This window comes from Capra hircus, chromosome 29, assembly GCF_001704415.2.
Source record: "Capra hircus breed San Clemente chromosome 29, ASM170441v1, whole genome shotgun sequence".
Classification (NCBI taxonomy): domain Eukaryota; kingdom Metazoa; phylum Chordata; class Mammalia; order Artiodactyla; family Bovidae; genus Capra; species Capra hircus.
In genome coordinates this window covers 16,714,747-16,732,982 of record NC_030836.1, presented here as the reverse complement: position 1 = coordinate 16,732,982, position 18,236 = coordinate 16,714,747, and the positions used below count along the sequence as shown (strand labels likewise).

Sequence of the window (18,236 nt, the reverse complement as noted above, 5' to 3'; positions counted from 1 at the left end):
AGGGAACTCCAAGTATCCCAAAGGCATGAATGCTGCACAGGATCTCATCTTTACAAAGGCGTCAACCATCTTTCCTGACCACTACCAAAACTGGTAGTATACAAGATGATGAGCTGATCTGACCTTCACTTCGTTTAAACAGTGTGGTGCAGTGGGGAAGGTGATTTAGGGTGAAGAAATTGATCAATACCCACAGCTAACTTCAATCTAACTTCTCACCTAGATAATTAAAGGTAATGATATACTCTTTAACAAATCTAGAATACCTATGACTAAAAACAATGGGGTGCATTTCAATTAAATCATTTGAGTATAAATAAGTCAAGTGGGCCTTAGAAAGCATCACTACGAACAAAGCTAGTGGAGGTGATGGAATTTCAGTTGAGCTGTTTCAAATCCTGAAAGATGATGCTGTGAAAGTGCTGCACTCAATATGCCAGCAAATTTGGAAAACTCAGCAGTGGCCACAGGACTGGAAAAGGTCAGTTTTCACTTGAATCCCAAAGAAAGGCAATGCCAAACAATGCTCAAACTACTGCACAATTGCACTCATCTCACATGCTAGTAAAGTAATGCTCAAAATTCCCCAAGCCAGGCTTCAGCAATACCTGAACCGTGAACTTCCAAATATTCAAGTTGGTTTTAGAAAAGGCAGAGGAACCAGAGATCAAATTGCCAACATCCGCTAGATCATGGAAAAAGCAAGAGAGTTCCAGAAAAACATCTATTTCTGCTTTATTGATTATGCCAAAGCCTTTGACTGTGTGGATCACAATAAACTGTGGAAAATTCTTCAAGAGATGGGAATACCAGACCACCTGACCTGCCTCTTCAGAAACCAGTATGCAGGTCAGGAAGCAGCAGTTAGAACTGGACATGGAACAGCAGACTGGTTCCAAATAGGAAAAGGAGTGTGTCAAGGCTGTATATTGTCACCCTGCTTATTTAACTCATATGCAGAGTACATCATGAGAAACGCTGGGCTGGAAGAAGCACAAGCTGGAATCAAGATTGCTGGGAAAAATATCAATAACTTCAGATATGCAGATGATACCACCCTTATGGCAGAAAGTGAAGAGGAACTAAAAAGCCTCTTGATGAAAGTGAAAGAGGAGAATGTTTTTCACAAAGTTGGCTTAAAGCTCAACATTCAGAAATCTAAGATCATGGCATCCGGTCCCATCACTTCATGAGAAATAGATGGGGAAACAGTGTCAGACTTTATTTTTTTGGGCTCCAAAATCACTGCAGATGGTGACTGCAGCCATGAAATTAAAAGATGCTTACTCCTTGGAAGGAAAGTTATGACCAACCTAGAGAGCATACTCAAAAGCAGAGACATTACTTTGCCAACAAAGGTCCGTCTAGTCAAGGCTATGGTTTTTCCTGTGGTCATGTATGGATGTGAGAGTTGGACTGTGAAGAAAGCTGAGCACCGAAGAATTGATGCTTTTGAACTGTGGTGTTGGAGAAGACTTTTGAGAGTCCCTTGGACTGCAAGGAGATCCAATCAGTCCATTCTGAAGGAGATCAACCCCGGGTATTCTTTGGAAGGACTGATGCTAAAGCTGCAACTCCAATACTTTGGCCACCTGATGCGAAGAGCTGACTCATCAGAAAGGACTCTGATGCTGGGAGGGATTGGAGGCAGGATGAGAAGGGGACGACCGAGGATGAGATGGCCAGATGGCATCACTGACTCGATGGACAGGAGTTTGAGTGAACTCTGGGAGTTGGTGATGGGCGGGAGGCCTGGCGTGCTGTGATTCATGGGGTCGCAGAGAGTCGGACACGACTGAGCGACTGAACTGAACTGGAACAGAGGGTGCTCACATATCATCCCTTAAACTTTGCATGTGTAAACTCTGGGGTGAACCAAACACCACAACACAGAGCACACTCAGTTGTGTGTTTGTCATTCACTCACTCATCAGTGTTTACCAGGTAGCTGCTGTGGGCCAAGGGTGTGCTGAATTGCGGGGATGTAGGGGTAAGAGATGTGTGCCATCTTCCTGGAACTTCCCACCTTGTAGAGGATCTGATCAGAAAGGCAGGTGGGGGCCACGTCACTGAGTGCCCTAAACATTATATTGAATCTGGACTTCATCCTGGGGAAGAGGTGAAACCAAAGGCCCATCCCTGCAGGACTCAGGGAGGTACACTGTTCCCTGTGGCCTTGCCTCTAGGATGGCCACTGTAATGTGAACGTGAGAAGTCAGTGAATCGTATCTACTGTAACTAACATGGTTAAGGGGAGACACTTTGACTTTCAAGGCCATTACTATGAAAGGAATGGTGTGAAGATATGAATCCTCTGTTCACCTAAGAGTAGAGGTGTTGAGGCTAGAGTTCAGAGGAAGAAGAAAGCATTCAGGGATTTGGGTAATCACCTGCTGCACGACCAAGGTCAGGGTCAGGGCCCTGAACAGGATGGAAAGGTGCACAGGTCACAGTGGAAACCTCCTCCCCCTCCATCTATGCTGCTCCCTTATTATCCCCACACTTACCGATTGAACAGTCATGTCCAGTCCAGCTTGGGTCACAGCTGCAAAGCCCGGTGTCTGGGAGGAAGGTTCCGTGGCCCGAACACTGGTCCAGGCAGGTGGCCCTGGGCGTCTCGCAGTTGGTGCCTCCCCAGCCCACAGAGCAGTGGCACTCGCCTCTCACACAGACACCTCGGCCCGAACACGTGGGGTCCATGCAGTCCACTGTGACACGTGGGAAGAGAGCACAGGTGAGTACTGGACCAACCAGGCGGGAGGCTTCTTTAAACAAACTGCTATGCTTTGCACTGGAGCAGCTTCACATGATCGAGGAGAAGGACCTAGATGTCCACGGAAGTGCTGATAACACTTGATAACAGTGAAGCAGATGATTCTAGCAACAGGAGACCCGGGTTCTTGACTCCACCCAGTGGTCAACTGTTTATCTCCCGAGTCTCAATTCCCATGCCTGTAAAATGTGGATACATGGGGCTACCTCTTGGTTTGAGGGTGCAGATAGGAAGACACATGTCCCTAACAACTGCAACAATGGAGAGAAAGACTTCGTTTCGTTCCCTTCTGTAGCTCCGCCTCCTAGAATACCGCCAGACACAAGGGAGGCACTCGAAACATCATCAGAGAAGAAACTATTTGTGTTTGCCACATGACGATGTAGTTTTATTTCCTTGAATGTGGGACTAAAATAAAGAAATTCCTTAATTTAAATGACAATTTATTTTGCATTTAAATTCCCTTAGATTTTATCATCTTCCCCAGATTCTGGTGATTGAGACAAACTTTCAAGCCTCACTTCCCACACACATATTTGTCTGGAAGTGCATCCAGGCAAACATTTCCATGATTATTCAACATTACATACAGTGGCTGTGTTTAGCTTCTCCTCAAGTCGGGGGTGGGGGGGTGGCGGGTGGTGAACTACGAAGCTGTAGCTAAAACCAAGCAACTCCCCACAGGGCTTTTAGGGTCCAAGGCCTAAGCAGTCTCAAGAGACCTCCCCACCCCAGAAGCAGGGAGGAGAACATTGTGAGTTACCTGCTCTTTGCTAGTGTGCTAGGAAATGCTTCATAAACCTCATCAGGTTCCGTTTTCTCAGTGAGGTAAATGATTTATACGAGGACTTCCAGCGCGGAATCTGAAGACAGGTCTGTCTGATTCTGAATCCAGTGATAGCCCTGCCCCTGGGACTGATTTTTCTAAACCAAAGCTTTAGTTGCGGAGTTACACAAAGGTACCAGAGACCATTAATCCTCCGCAAAGCATCTCACAGAAAAAAAGGAGAAGCAGCGTATTAGGGGCTAACTTAGCATGTGGCTCCAGTGCACGTGAAAAGTGCAAAAAGAAGCAGAGATGAGACAGAATTGGCAAACGGCTGGTCCGTGTTCTCTAGTCAACCGAAGAGCTGTTAGATCACCCGTGCACTGGAGGGAGGGAGGGGATTCTATCTGTCTTGCAACTGGAAGGGGAGGGTGAGGTCCGGGGCAGGGTGGGGCTCATCGTGCAGCTGTTGTTAAGAGTGTTGATGGAGCTGCTTCTATGAATGTGGTCAGATTCTTCCTTACAGGGGCTCATGAGGAAGCCATATGCTGCAGAGGAAATAAAGTAGCCTTTGACCTCTGAGGTCCTAAGGTCAAAAGTCACAAGACAAACTGAAATGGGTCTATGACTAGGGCTGTGTCACATATCTGCTTTGGGTTTCCATGTATAAAGCAGGTTTGGTAAAATTACCTACCTCTCAGGTTGCTATGAAGACCAAATGATACTGAGGCTTTAAAAGGACAGTATAAACTGTAAACTGTTTCAAACCTGTCCACTCTACCAGGCCATTCAGTAGCATGACTTGGGCAGATTGTGGTTAGCACTCATTTACAATTCAGATGTGCTTTTACTTCATCTATTAAGTTAAATTTTATAAGCCAATGTATCTGACTTTTCCACAAGAGTCGGGAACTTGGCTGGAGTATATCAGAGTCACAGACACACATGGGCAGAGACTTTATGAAGAGCACCATTCTGGGAACAGGTTGTTCATTTTGAGGGCTAGCTTATAAAGAAAGCTCTTTCACTGGGTTTTTAAAGGCATTCAATGTAACTACTTGAGTGGTATGTAAGAAGATCAAAGGTCTGGAGCAACCACTGGATTAAAAACATAGCAATGAGAATAACAATAGTAACAATAATAATTAGTGTTGAGTCTCTCTTCTATGCTATATCTTGCTATTAAACCTTTTATATACATTGTCTGATTTAACCCTAACAACAACCTTTTGAGGTAGATACCACTGTTACCCTCATTTCACAGATGAGGAAACTGAAGCACAGAGAGGTTAAATAACTTGTCCAAGATTACACAGTGGTTAAGGGGAGGAATTTAATTTGAAGCATTCTTTCCTGGTATAAATGTCTTGCTATTTCCTTTGCAACCTTACTGGTTCCAAAATACACGTAACACGTGAATACAGACATAAGCACACAAAATGGTTAAAAATAGAAATAAAAAGAAAACAAAACGAAAGAAAGGGGCAAACTGGAGAATTAATAAAGCCACAGGAAGGCAAAGAATCCCTTCTCTTGCAGTCTCTGGACACCACTTAATAATGGTTTACACATGACCTGCTGGAGTTTCTGTTAATTAAAAATGATAAAAATAATAGCAGTGATAAATTTTTATGACCTGCCTCAGATCCCAGGACCTCAGAAGGATTATTCTGGCCCATTAGGCTGCTAGGATAATTCCCCAGACTCAGAGAATTTTCCAGTTTGACGGGAAATGACTCAGCAGTTCCTATCCTAAGACCTGTAAAGGTATTTCCCGTTCCGTGAGTGCCCGGACCCCAGCGTGGGGTTGAAGCTGTCTCTGAGGCGCCCTTGAGATCGAATCTATAAATCTGCACTGTTAGTGGAGCAAGCCGAGAGGGTGCCAAGTTCAGCAAGAGGCCCTTGGCGTCACGGTCCTGTTTCTAAGACATAATAAGTCTGATGGGGACCCAGGAACCAGCAAAGTGAATCCGAAGTTCTCAGAAGCTAGTCCAGGCAGGGAAGAAAGAGCAGAAAGAACTGTTGAGGGGCTACCTCCAGGCAATTCATCATCAATTAATCATTGCTTCGGGAGGTCAGCTTGGCAAAGCAAGTGTGGAGCAGTGCAAAGGAGTTCTAAGGAGGTCCGTGCCTTGGGGGCATGGCGGCTCCAGAAAACCTTGGCTGAACTGACTGAGGTTCCTGCCAGAACACGGGCCCAAAGCCAGGGTGGTTATCTATGCCACAGTGACCCTCTGCGGAAGGTCCCACGTTGACTGTGCATCTGTGCGCCCTGTCTGGGGCCTCTAGGGAAGTGGGAACCCTAGGATGGCATTAAAATGGTCTCTCTCCATCACACTGGGATTGTTTCCCCGATATTACTTATTTGGTAGGATGCTGTGTGTAACATGGGAAGATCAGCAGGCTTGGGGGCGGGGGAGATGAAGAAATACGGGAGAAGCTGGCAGGGAGGTGGGCTCGGTTCTGGGCAGAAGACAGTCTAACTTAGTTTCTTCTTAGAAGAGGAGCCAAGCAGTCATGTTTTGTTTTTCCCTTTGCAGAGCTTGCCATTCAAGCCAAAATTTCTGGCAGATGCTTGGCCTACTAATGAGACGATGGGGCCTGTGTGGCCAGGCCACAAACACAGCTCTTCCCCCGAGATGTTCCACGCTTCGGTGACCACACAAGCTACCCGAGGCACTTCAGGACCCGAAACACAGCGGCTCACTTTTCATGGTAAAATGTCGACGTCGGGCCCCTCTGCCCTTCCCCCAGCTCCCTCTAAGCATCCTGTCAGTGCAGTTCAGGCTTAAGAAAAAAAAAAAATACGGGATGATAAAACTTCAAGAGAAAGAAGTCAGCTTGTTAGCTGATGTTTTATAAACACAGTGAACCCTGTTAGAGCAAATGGGATCAGGGGATCGGACGAAGGCCCAGGAAACCCCCACTCGAAACACAGGGAGTCTGCAACGATGCTTCAGCAGAGACAGAAATAAGAGGAATCAGGACCAGATGGCCCTTCTCGGAACAGAGACCAGGAGTGAAAACCCTTCTTTTCAAACAGTAATGTAAATCAAACTGCTAAACAACTTCTCTCTCTCTGTAAGTGACCTGGCCCTCCAGGGCGCTGCCCAGGACAGGCTGATCAGGAGGAGGACAACTTCTCCTCCTTGACCCACACGACACAGTGGGACCCAGGGTGGGACGGCCCCACCGTTTCAGGAGGGATCTCCTCTTTGTTTCTCTTTCCTTCGCAGTGTCTTCACCTCAAGGGATGAAAATGAAAAGAGGAAGCAGACGAAGGTCAGCAACGTCAGGATGAGAAAGCCAACGCCTTTGTTCAAGGGAACCGGGCCCCTGGTTGAGCTCAGACAGCCCGAGGTAATCCGCATCAAAGTTAATAGGTCTGAATCAGGACCTCCAGTCACACTTGGGGAGCGCAGACAGCCCGTCTCTCAGAGGAGACGGATGCTTTCCAGACACTAATCCCTTCCCGCTCCCCGTTCTTTTAACACGGGCCCACTATGTTCTCTCATTTTAGGGGAAATGATGCTTTGAGAGGGGACTACTTATTACATCCCCAGTAGATTAGAAGACTAGCTCTCCCTGGAGCCTCTTGCACCCACTGGAGAAAGTGCCAGGGCCCTAGACAGTAAACAGTGGGAGGTCATGACCATTAGCATCGCCCATTGGTTTCAAGGTCCGTCCATTTCAAAAGGCCTTGGATACAGTGAATGGAGTGAGACAGGGGACAAGCTTCAGCTGACTCCAGAAAGCTGCTAATGATAAGAGCTGACGTTCAGGGGGCATTTCCTGTATGTCAGACACTGAACCACGTGCTTCACGCGAGTCATTTAACCCAGTCCTCACAATGACCCTCTGTGAAAAGGAATTCCCATTTTACAGCTGAGGAGTCTGAGGTTAGCGAGTGTGGCAGAACCAGGACTCAAACTCACATCTAACGCCAGAGTGCGCACTCCTGACGGCTACACTCTATTGCTCGTGATAAGACCCCTCCTCTCATTGGGAAATCCCACGTGGTCAGGAGGAAAGAGTACAGGGTTTGAGGTGAGAAGACCTGGGCTGAATTCCAGCCCTGCCATCATGTAGGGCTAAGACCATGGGTGTGTCGATGCCCTTCCCTGGGCCTCAGGGTTCTCATTTGCGAGATAGACCAGTTCGGCTTAACACACCTGGTTAGGTGTCCTGGGGAACAACTGACGTCACTGTTGCGTTAGCAGTTCAGTTTTAAACCTCGTTCTGTACAGCTGTGTATTTACTTTATGAAGGAGGGAGACACGCTTATGAATACCTAGGAGCTATAAACAAGACCACACACATAGACACATACACACATGCAGAGGGGTGTGACAACGGAAGGCAACCTTTGGAGGTCTACAAGAGACGCATATTCAGAAATGGCACAGAGATGCTTAAAGGGCAGGAGAAAGACCTCAGACTGTGGAGCTAGAAAGACTGGGTCTAAACCCGGCTCTGCCATCCACCAGCCGTGGGACCTTGGGCAGGTCATTTGTCTCCCTGAGTCCCAGTTTCCTCAGCTATAAACTCGAGATGACTACCCCTCCCTAGTGGGCGTGTGCGCATGCCCAGTCAGTCAGTCACGAATGTCCGACTCTTTGTGACCCCGTGGACTGTAGCCCGCCAGGCTCCTCTGCCATGGGATTCTCCAGGCAAGAACACTGGCGCGGGTTGGCATGCCCTCTTTCAGGGGATCTTCCCAACCCAGGGATCAAACCTGTGTCTCTTATGTCTCCTGCACTGGCAGGGAGGTTTTTCTTTTTCTTTTTTTTTTTTTACCACTAGCACCTAGGTGGCTCAAATGATAAAAGAATTTGCCTGCAATGCAAGAGACCTGGGTTCAATCCCCAGGTCGGGAAGGTCCCCTGAAGAAGGAAATGGCAACCTACTCTAATATTCTTGCCTGGAGAATTCCATGGACAGAGGAGCCTGGTGGGCGATACAGTCCATAGCGTCGCAAAGAGTTGGATACAACTGAGCTTTCACTTTCAGCACCTACTAGTGCTGGAAGTTAAATGACACTGGGCTTCTGGCCCCGAACCTTGCATAAGGTTAGTGCTCAATACACACCCTTCTCTTCCCCTCCCTGAGCGGGACCTGTCCTCCCCATTTAGGTTAGTGACTGCTGCCAGGGACGTCCTGGCTTGGGGCAGGGGTGGCGGTCGCGGGCCTGCTCTGGAGACTCCCTCTGCTCCCGGGGAGGCCCGCCTGCCGTCTCTGTCTCACGGGGAGGAGCCGAGCGGCCCCCACCCCACCTGGGGTCCTACCTTCCTCGCAGTTCTCGCCCTTGTAGCCAGGGTTGCAGATGCAGGTGCCCATGATGCAGGTGCCGTGGTGGCTGCAGGCCACGTCGATGCACTGGCTGGTGGGCACGTCGCACTCGGCGCCCTTCCAGCCGCTGTGGCACAGGCACCGGCCCTTCATGTACTGGCCGTTGCCGCTGCAGAGCACGGGGCAGGAGGCTGCGGAGACAGCGCCGGGAGCCTGGTGTGGATGTGCGGCCTGGTATACTCTGTCTGTCCCTCCCCGCCCCGGGCTTCAAGTACTTTGCCATAATTCCCATATGTGTCCACCTGTCTGCTTCTCTTGCTTTATTTCATTCCAGTTAAAACACGTCTGGAACTGTGGGTTAAAGTATAGAGTGTAGGGCCTAAACAATACGCCTGGGGCCCACTGAACGTTGCTTTCTCCTGTCCCCCTCATTACTGGCGGCTGCACGGTGGTCGCCAGGCTCCTTAGACAGGAGGCTTCAGTCTGTTCCTTGGGCTGGCTGCAAAAGACAGCTTGGCCTGCTGCTCGCCCTGCACCCCTCCAGCAGCACTCTCCTAGTAGCGCTGCGTTTCGCTTCCTCCGTCCTCACGTGCTGGACCACTTCGTGTCTTCTAGCGCTTTCCTTGTCTTTCCGGCCTCCACTCAAGCCCCACACGCCACTGCTCCGATAAGAGAATAGCTGGGCCCAATGTGGCTCTTTAAAGTATTATCTTACTACTCTGCCACTTAGCGTAAAAGGTTTTGTGATCATCTGTATGAAGGACACTATATAAAAATAAATTACGTTGCATTGTGCTCTAAGTACCGACAGCCTTACCGAGATACAATAAGGCTGCTTTACACACGACTCTTAAGTGCATATGGGATGAGACAGTAATTCTTGTTAGGAGGAATGCCTCATTTTCTCTCTGCACCACCTTCCCCCGGCTCCCACCTGGCCTCCTTCCTTTTTAAAGCACTCAGCAGGTAATCACTATGCTTCCTCAGGGCTGCTGGCTCTGCTGCGTCAGCCTGAGTCTATGCTGTTTCATGTTAGGAAGGATAAGCAGAAGCCCCAGAGCAGCATCACGGCATGCATTTGGAGGGCGCTGTGTCCTCAGCTTGGAAAGCCGTCTCTGCCTTCCACTGATGAACAAACTCAAGGATCTGTCTCCGTTCCAATGTCACTTCACCTGGAGAGCCTTTCCTATTCCTCACTGCACCCAAGCTAGGACCCTTCCACGCTGACAGAGGTTTCTGCATCTAACTTGCTCTAGCCTGCTTCACCTGCCACGGACTGCTTTGTCATCATCTGTTTCTCTGTCACTCTCCCCGACTCAGAGGTCCTGGGCTTGAGTCTTGCTCAGTGTTGCAACCTCGGTGTCCAGCACAGGACCAAGTCCTAAAGGGCGCTAAGCAAACACTGGTGGGATGAGGCAAGAGGTGGAGATGGAGAAACCAAAGGAAGGGGACTTTTCCTTTCCCCAAAAGGAGTGCCAAATTCTCAGGACCATCGATCATCCTGTAGCATTTTTCTTGTTAATTCTTCCAGGACAGAAATGAAACCTGAATGCTCAGGCAAATCACAGGCAGCCTTTAAACGCTCCCCACAGTGGTTACCATTAGCATCGTACATGCCTGAAGAGGAGGCAGCATTAGGGTCTCCTGTAGAGAAGTCTCGCCTTCCGGTCCCTCCCCTCGGTGGTCTCTGCCAATACCCCACTTGTGTTGTAATAAGACAGCAACCGAGCAACAGCTCAGGCCCTCCCCAAGGCCAGAGACAAACCACATTCGCTGGAGATGCACGTCAAAGACACTTGGCAAATGCTGATTGGTCCTCCAAGGGGAAATCTACTTTTGCAAAGGACCCCGTGGCCACTCCTCTCGCTCCTACAATGGACACGGGGTTCCCTGTGGCCGCCCTTCCCTCCTGACCTCCCCGGGCATGCGTCATGGATAACACGACTGGGACAGGGCTCTGCCTGCAGACCTCCCCTCCAGGGCTCCGCCGGACAGGCCCCTGGGAGCCCTTCTTGCGAGAGGCGGGAGCTGGCCCGGATTTCTGCCCTTGGCCTGAGGATTGGGACCCGCAGGCCCACGGGGTGGGGCAGGGCTCTCACCTCGGCCGCAGTCAGGGCCCAGGAAGCCCAGGAAGCAGTGGCAAGTCCCGGAGATGCAGTCGCCATTGCCGTAGCAGTTGCTGGGACAGTTATCCACCGACTCTGTGGGAGAAAAGAGAAACAGAGCTGCAAACAGAGGCTTCCTTACCCAAACAGTGGGCCCGGGAATCCAGCCTTGGGTTAACCACGACCCGCACATTCCAGGGCTTTTGACGCAGTCACTGAAAGGGGTCAATCAAGTTAAAAATGTATGTTCTGTTTACTCTTGCTGAGGTACATCTCAGCTGACATTAAGAGATGTGTTTGGGGAAATATGCCCCTAAATCAATTTTTCATAAATCAAATTTGTATCTACAATGCAGAGAAATTTTTCAGCTAAAAACACTAGGAGCAAATGCATGGTTTAACCCATTAGTGGTTATCTTTGGAGGCTGGGTGATGGGGTGATACCTATGGTCTTGACACTTTTTTGTGGTTTATATTTTTCTCATAATGGGCTGATAATCTGGGAATCCAGTTTTTTTTCCCCCCACAAAGCTACTGGGGATTTGTAAATCGGTCTCTTCCCACCTCTGATTCGCCATCTTCCAGTCCAGACTCCACCATCTCTCACGGGGCTAACACTACAGCCTCATGGCTGGCCTCCTCCTCCCACCCTGATTCATTCACCACCCAGCAGTCTGAGCCACCTCTCTGAAACAGATCTCAGCCTGTCCTCCTACTAAAAACTCTTCAGTGCCCCCTGCCCCCATTTGCTGAAATGAAAAGAGCCAAGCTTCTTCAAAAAGCACTGGAATTATCCTTCACGCCCCCTTTGCCCTTCCCATATCCCTGGCATCTGCAATCAGTGCCCACTTTCTGCAGGGCTGCTCCTTTCTCTAATGCATCCTGGTACATTTGGTATCATCTGTGTGACATGTCAGGGAAATACAGGCTTCACTGCAGGAAGCTTTTAGTAAAAAGAACTAATCAATGGATTATAGCTCCAGTTAGTACACATGCTATATAGAAAATCTGTTTATTTGGATCAGCCCATTTCTCAGTCACGCTAGATACGGCATAAAGGAAGAAGCCACTGTATCTTGAATGGCTTCTTTGTGCCACTTATTTCCACAAAGCTTATTTCATCTTGCTGCCCCCATTCTTAAGTGTATCTATATTCCTACTTTACGAACAGCAACAACAACACGAGGAGGCTGATAAAGAGACGAAGGGACTTGCTGAAGGCCTCGAGACATGCTAATTCAGGGATGCAGAATGTGAATCTAGGCCTTCGGACCCCAAGCCTGGTTTTCCTCAATGATGCTGTCATCTGGACCTTGAAGGAACTTCTCAGCCACAACCAGGAATGAACGAGGCAGATGTGTGACTCAGTGAGGCCCGTCCTGATGACAGCAAAGGACCAGTTGGAAGGCAGTGAATTCTAGGACTTTGAGAGCTTGAAGGGATCTGGGGAGACCTGACTCTGGGGCCCATTTTTCCGGAATCATGTTGGGTGACCTAAAGCAACTTCCTCCCCACCCACCATTTCTGGGCCTCCTCTTCCTCATATGTGAAATGAAGGTGGTAGCAGAGATGGTGACATGAAGGCGATAGCAGAGATGATGCCCGGAACTGTTTCCTGTTCTAAAATTCTACAAGCTTCTGTGCAGAAAAGATATCCCGACAAGGGCAGCAAGTCTTAAATCACCAGGAAATCACTTAGGACTAATGTAACGGCAGCTGATATGGGGCAAAACCAGCAGGGGAAGGCTTCTGAGAGGAGATGAGCGTGAAGGATGACTTGAGTATGGGTAGATGGTGGAAGGTGGGAGATGTTGAGGAGCTCACAGCACAGGGCATTTCCCAGAAAGGTCCTTTCCCAGTTGTCTGCCATTACCAACTTGGAAATGACTGAAAAGGGGTTCAAATGTGCAAATGAGTGGGAAATTTCCTTTACTTGCTGTCTGTTCGATAATATCAACAGCATACTACACCAACACAGAGTTAAGAACAAGAGGGTCTAATCTAGTCTGTATTCTCATTTCAAGGGTTTGGAAGCCGTTTGGGACCCGGCAGAGCAAGACTCATAAGCCAGAGCCCTGAGCATCTCAGCTCTCCACTGGCTTTGCCTGGAAGAATATGCTTAGTCACTTGTGTCTGACTCTGTGACCCCGTGGACTGTAGCCCACTGTAGGCCCACAGGATTCTCCAGGCATGAACAATGGAGTGGGCTGTCATTTCTTCCTCCATTTGGGTTGGGATCTTCCTAACCCAGGTCTCTTGCATCTCCTATATTGGCAGGCAGATTCTGTACTACTAGCGCCACGTGGGAAGAATCTACATGCCTTTAAGTTTGTAAAGCCTCTATGTTAGGAGGGGCGTCTTAGAAACTATTTTTATAAAGGATAACTTAGGATGTTTTCTCTTTAATATTCTTTTTAAAATAAGAGAGGCTTCCCTGGTGGTGCAGTGGTTAAGAATCTACCTGCCAATGCAGGGGACATGGGTTCGATCCCTGGTCCAGAAAGATTCCACATGCCATGGGGCAACCAAGCCTGTGTGCCCCAACTACTGAGCTCACACTCTCTAGAGCCTACACCACAACCTAGAACCTGTTCTCTGCAACAAGGGAAGTCAACACAGCGAGAAGCCCATGCATAGCAATGAAGACCCAGTGCAGTCAAACAAACAAAAACATAAATAAAAATAAGAATCTTAGGTAAAGTTTAAGGCAAGATTGTTTTCACTTTAAGCTTCAGGCTAGTGGTGCAATTTGAGGGTAGGTTCCCCCTGCAGTCTTGCAGAAGGAATAAAGGACAGAGTAGCTAGAGGCCTGCTTCCACCTCTTGCTCCACTACGGAAGGGCTCCGGGACCTTGGTCATGTCCTTGATCTTCCTGCACCTGTGTCCTCGTCCTTGCGCTTGCTCTTCCCATTCTCCCCTGATGGGCAACTCCTACTCCTACTCAAATCCAACTCAAATGTCACTTCCTTGGACAAGTCTTCCTCATTTCTTAAACAGGCTAAGTTACTCCTGGGACTTTTTCTGTCACTCCCATTGAAGGACCAGGCAGCCGACATGGTTGACTGTGTACTTCTTGAGGACAAAAGCCGAGTTTATTCACCTATGCATTTGCCCTGGTTTCCAAAGAAGGGTCTCAATGAACGTTTGCTGCTGTCCCCAAAAGAATTCAGCTGGATGATCTCAGAGAGCCCTCGCAGGTCTGAAATCCTATGGTCCAGGTCTGCTCAAACCCAGTGGTATAACATCTGTCTCCCAACACCACAGCCATAATTCCCAGCTGTGCTTTTAACAGGGTTGGTTGCAGGTAAGGGTCACAGACTTCCTAAATTTTGATTTATGAAGTTTGTAGGATACAAACCTGTTAAATCCAAAATGTCTTCCTCGTGAAAAGGTGTATTTTCTGTGACTGAATATTGTGTTGGTTGCTGAATCTGACAGACTAGAAGCTTGTTTGCTACAAAACTTGCCACGGGCTGTTGGTGTCAGCGAACGCAGGAATTTAGGAGACATGGAGTAATTTTACGATGGCAACATGGAAGTAGAAGCGAGACATTTGGAGACTATTTCTCCTTGATGAAATGTTTATGTATACAGTCTTTCTTCTGCTTGGAAGGATTTCAACTACTTGGGGTCCACTTGGAATCCTACAAATAATGAGTCTCCATTGACCGAATATCTCTAAGCTAAACGCTAGTGCAGAAGTTGGGAGAAGTGTGAACTTTATTGCATAAACATGTTGCTATGTTTCCAATTAGTGTCTGGTGAGTTTTCCCCCCTATAGTCCCTTCCTGCTTTGCTCATGTTTAAACTGCAGCGGCCTTCATGTAGCAGAAGGTGTACCTTAGATCTGCTGAGATCTGAATTAAAAGTTCAGCTGCCTGTACATAACTGATTTTCATAATTCGGTAAAATGGTATGTTGGAGAACAGAGCTTTCCCCTAGCTTTTGCTTTTCTATCACAACAGCGGGTTCTGCTAGAAATGTGATTTTCAGGAACTTGTTTTTCCTTCCATCAATACTGGAATTCAGAGTTTAAATGCTTCCTGAGCTTGTTCTCTGGACATGTGTTCTGAGTGGGCGTGCTCTCTGAATGTTGAACAAAATATTGCTCAAAATACAAAGGGGCCTTTGCAGAAGGACAGAAACACAGCGATGTTCCTTCCTGGAGAAAACACAGGAGACAGGAAAACACAGAGGCCTCAGTGAGCCCACAGCTGTGCCTTATTTGTCTGTTCACCTCCTTTTCCATGGATAATCCAGTAGCATCGCCATGTCAAGGTGAAAGATGATCACAGTTGGTGAGTATGTCTCCCGAGTCTAAGGCTGATGCCTGGGAAAGCCTGCCTTCAGTTGCCACTTGTCCTGCTTTCTCTTTTGAAATCCTGGAGCCTGATTTTGTAGAAAACAAGGGGAGACCACAGGGGAACATCCTGCCTGTCAGAGGGCTACTGGGCAGCCTAACCACCTGCTTGACTGCTGTTTCACAGGCGGAATGGCAAGGAGAGGAGAGGAGGCCTGTCTCCTTCATCGGCTCGCTTCAGGCCCTGCTCTGAGCAAGCAGACCTTTGCAGTGACTTGAGCCTGAGGCTGGACCCCAACACCAAAGACAGAAGGAACCAGCTGTGAACAAGGTCAGAGCCCACTAGCCATCCATGTCTCGCTCTTCTGCTCACCCAGCACTTATCCCTCCCGCCCAGCACCTCCTCCATGCATTGTTCACCTGGGATATGTCCCAGCTAACAGAAGGCTACCCTTGCTGCCTGCAGCTCCTTCCTCTGCTTCTCGTCTCTGCTGAGGTTGTAAAAGTGGATGCTGGCAACTCTTTGAAAGCACTTGTCGAAAGAGCCAAGGTCCACCTACTGCCCAAGAGAGGTGTACTCTCTGATGCCTCCTTCTCCTTAGGAGTTTGGATGCTAATGCTTCAGGCAAGGAGGGAACATGGACTCCAGAACAGCCAACTGGATGGCTGAATACATCACTCGACTATAGCTGGTGAAAATCCCATGGACGGAGGAGACTGGTAGGCTGCAGTCCACGGGATCGCTAAGAGTCAGACACGACTGAGTGACTTCACTTTCACTTTCATTGCTGGTGAAATTTATATTCCAGGTTCCATCTATTACATCCTCTTTGATCCTGAAGAGGGGTTGGATTTATTATTGACAACCAAAAAAAGGAAAGAAAGAGGGAAACAAGCTAGAATGCACAGGTGGAGTGCTAATTCTACAGTTCCTCTACTAGAGTCCCTCTCACTCTCTCACATGGAATGGGGAAAGGCCTCGCGTACATTCTAATTTATTCCTTATAAATATAAGAAATTGGTACCTTTGCCACCATTTCACAGTCTGAGATGGAGACCGAGAGCTGAAGTCACAGAGCTACAAGGGTGAATCTGTTAGGTAAATCAAGTTTTGTCTGAAGTCAAAGTTTATGGTAGGTGGCCTGGACCATAAGTATGGGCTCTGGTACCATACTAGCTGGGCTTCCCAAGGGGCACTAGTGGTAAAGAACCCACCTGCCAATGCAGAAGAAGTTAAGAGACCTGGGTTCAATTCTGGTCTTCCTCCAGGAAGATACCGTGGAGGAGGGCACAGCAACCTGCTCCACTATTCTTGCCTGGAGAATCCTATGGACAGAGGAACCTGGCGGGCTACAGTCCTTAGGGTCGTAAAGAGTTGGACACGACTGAAGAGACTTACTGGGTACGCATGTGCCGTGCTAGTTAGAAGCCCTTTGGAAAAGTTGTCTCTAAACATGTTTCTATCTGTGAAATGTGGTTAATAATAGCACCCACCTCAGGGGGTTAGTGTGAAGAGCAAATAGTGTAACACTGTGCATGTAAAGAGGTTTGCCCAGGACTTGGCAGAGTTGGTATTTTGGTTTTAAGGGAGGGTCACACATGTCTTCTGTTTGTGAACCAAAGCAACACATGGACTTGGTCTAATGAATCCAAAGAAGGCAACATGGTTTCTTGGGGGGAAACACACACACACACACATAAAACACACAGAAACTCCCCGTAGGAAAAAAGGAAAGCAGACAGGCAGTGTGCTGAATGTGAGGAAGGCAGGGTGTCTGGATACATTTCCTCCTGGGGAAAAGCACTGTCAAAGCAAATTAAACCTGCTGCCTCCCAGAAGCCCAAACACAGGCCAGCTCATGCCAATATCTGAGTGAACCTTTCTCCCTGAACACTCCAGACTGGCACTGGGCAGGTGCCAGGTGCTGGAAGGCTGTTCCATGGGCCTCGGAGACATCACTCTCTGTAGGTGTCCCAGCTTTCTTTGCAGATGATGGAACTCAAGGCTTCAGTCTGCAGTAGTCAAGGTCAAGGCAATGACAAACATTTGACAAAGCTCCTGAAATCCTGGGCTTGAAGCCAGTTCTGCACTGGCATTTGAACTGGAGGATCTGCTTTCAATCCTACCCAGAAGTCTACCAACTGCTATTATTAGCAGCTCCAAGGAGGGGTCTAGGGGAAAGATTGTTCCCTTGATTACATTCTTTATTAATTATTTCTTTGGAGGCAAACCAAATTTCACCAATGAGACTGTGAGCTCCTTGAAGACAAGCAAGATGTCTAGTTCTCCAAAGAGGCTGGCGAGTGTGACACCCAAAGCGAGTCCTCAGTAACGTTAGTTGTACTGAGCAGCTGAGCGGAGTGCAAGGGGGAAATGGAGGAAAGAGGTCAGGGTCACGGGCATGGCACAACAGTCAGACTCAATAGAACAGCCGGTGGCCGAGGCAACTCTTGTTTCCTTGGTTTAATTTTTAGATGTGCAATGCCTGCAGGGAGTGACAGAAGCCAACTTTGCATTGCACCCTCAGTCTGTATATGGAGCCCAGTTGTTCGCATCTAGAAGGCACCCTGAAGAGAGCAATGACTGGAGCATGTCCACTGAAGAGCAGCCAGGGGGTTAAGAGAGCTTCAGATCGCATCTCAAGAAAGACTTCCTGAGGGAATTGGTAGTTCAGCTGACTAAGGGAGTATGGATCCTGCTTAAAAATACCTAAAGCACTTTTATGTGAAATGAGGATTAACCTTTTGTTTTGTAGCCTGAATAACTTGGCAGAGGTCCAGTACACGAGGACTATCAGTCCAGTTCAGTTGCTCCATCGCGTCTGACTTTTTGCAACCCCATGGCAGCAGCACATCAGGCCTCCCTGTCTATCACCAACTCCCAGAGTTTGCACAAACTCATGTCCACTAGATCGGTGATGCCATCCAACCACCTCATCCTCTACTGTCCCCTTCTCCTGCCTTCAGTCTTTTCCAGCATCAGGGTCTTTTCCAATGAGTCAG

The 18,236-nt window shown here is 48.4% G+C and overlaps 1 protein-coding gene across 1 annotated transcript in view; it reads right to left on the bottom strand.

Moving 5' to 3' along the window:
* The window catches only part of TENM4 (teneurin transmembrane protein 4), a 682,188-nt gene that overhangs the window by 152,849 nt on the left and 511,103 nt on the right, over nucleotides 1-18,236 (bottom strand). The window contains exons 12-14 of the mRNA XM_018043333.1: nucleotides 10,928-11,029; nucleotides 8,825-9,019; nucleotides 2,508-2,708 (exon numbers count right to left, since the gene is read on the bottom strand). Coding sequence (XP_017898822.1) covers nucleotides 2,508-2,708; nucleotides 8,825-9,019; nucleotides 10,928-11,029 — 498 coding nt within the window. The remainder of the gene's footprint in view (nucleotides 1-2,507; nucleotides 2,709-8,824; nucleotides 9,020-10,927; nucleotides 11,030-18,236) is intronic.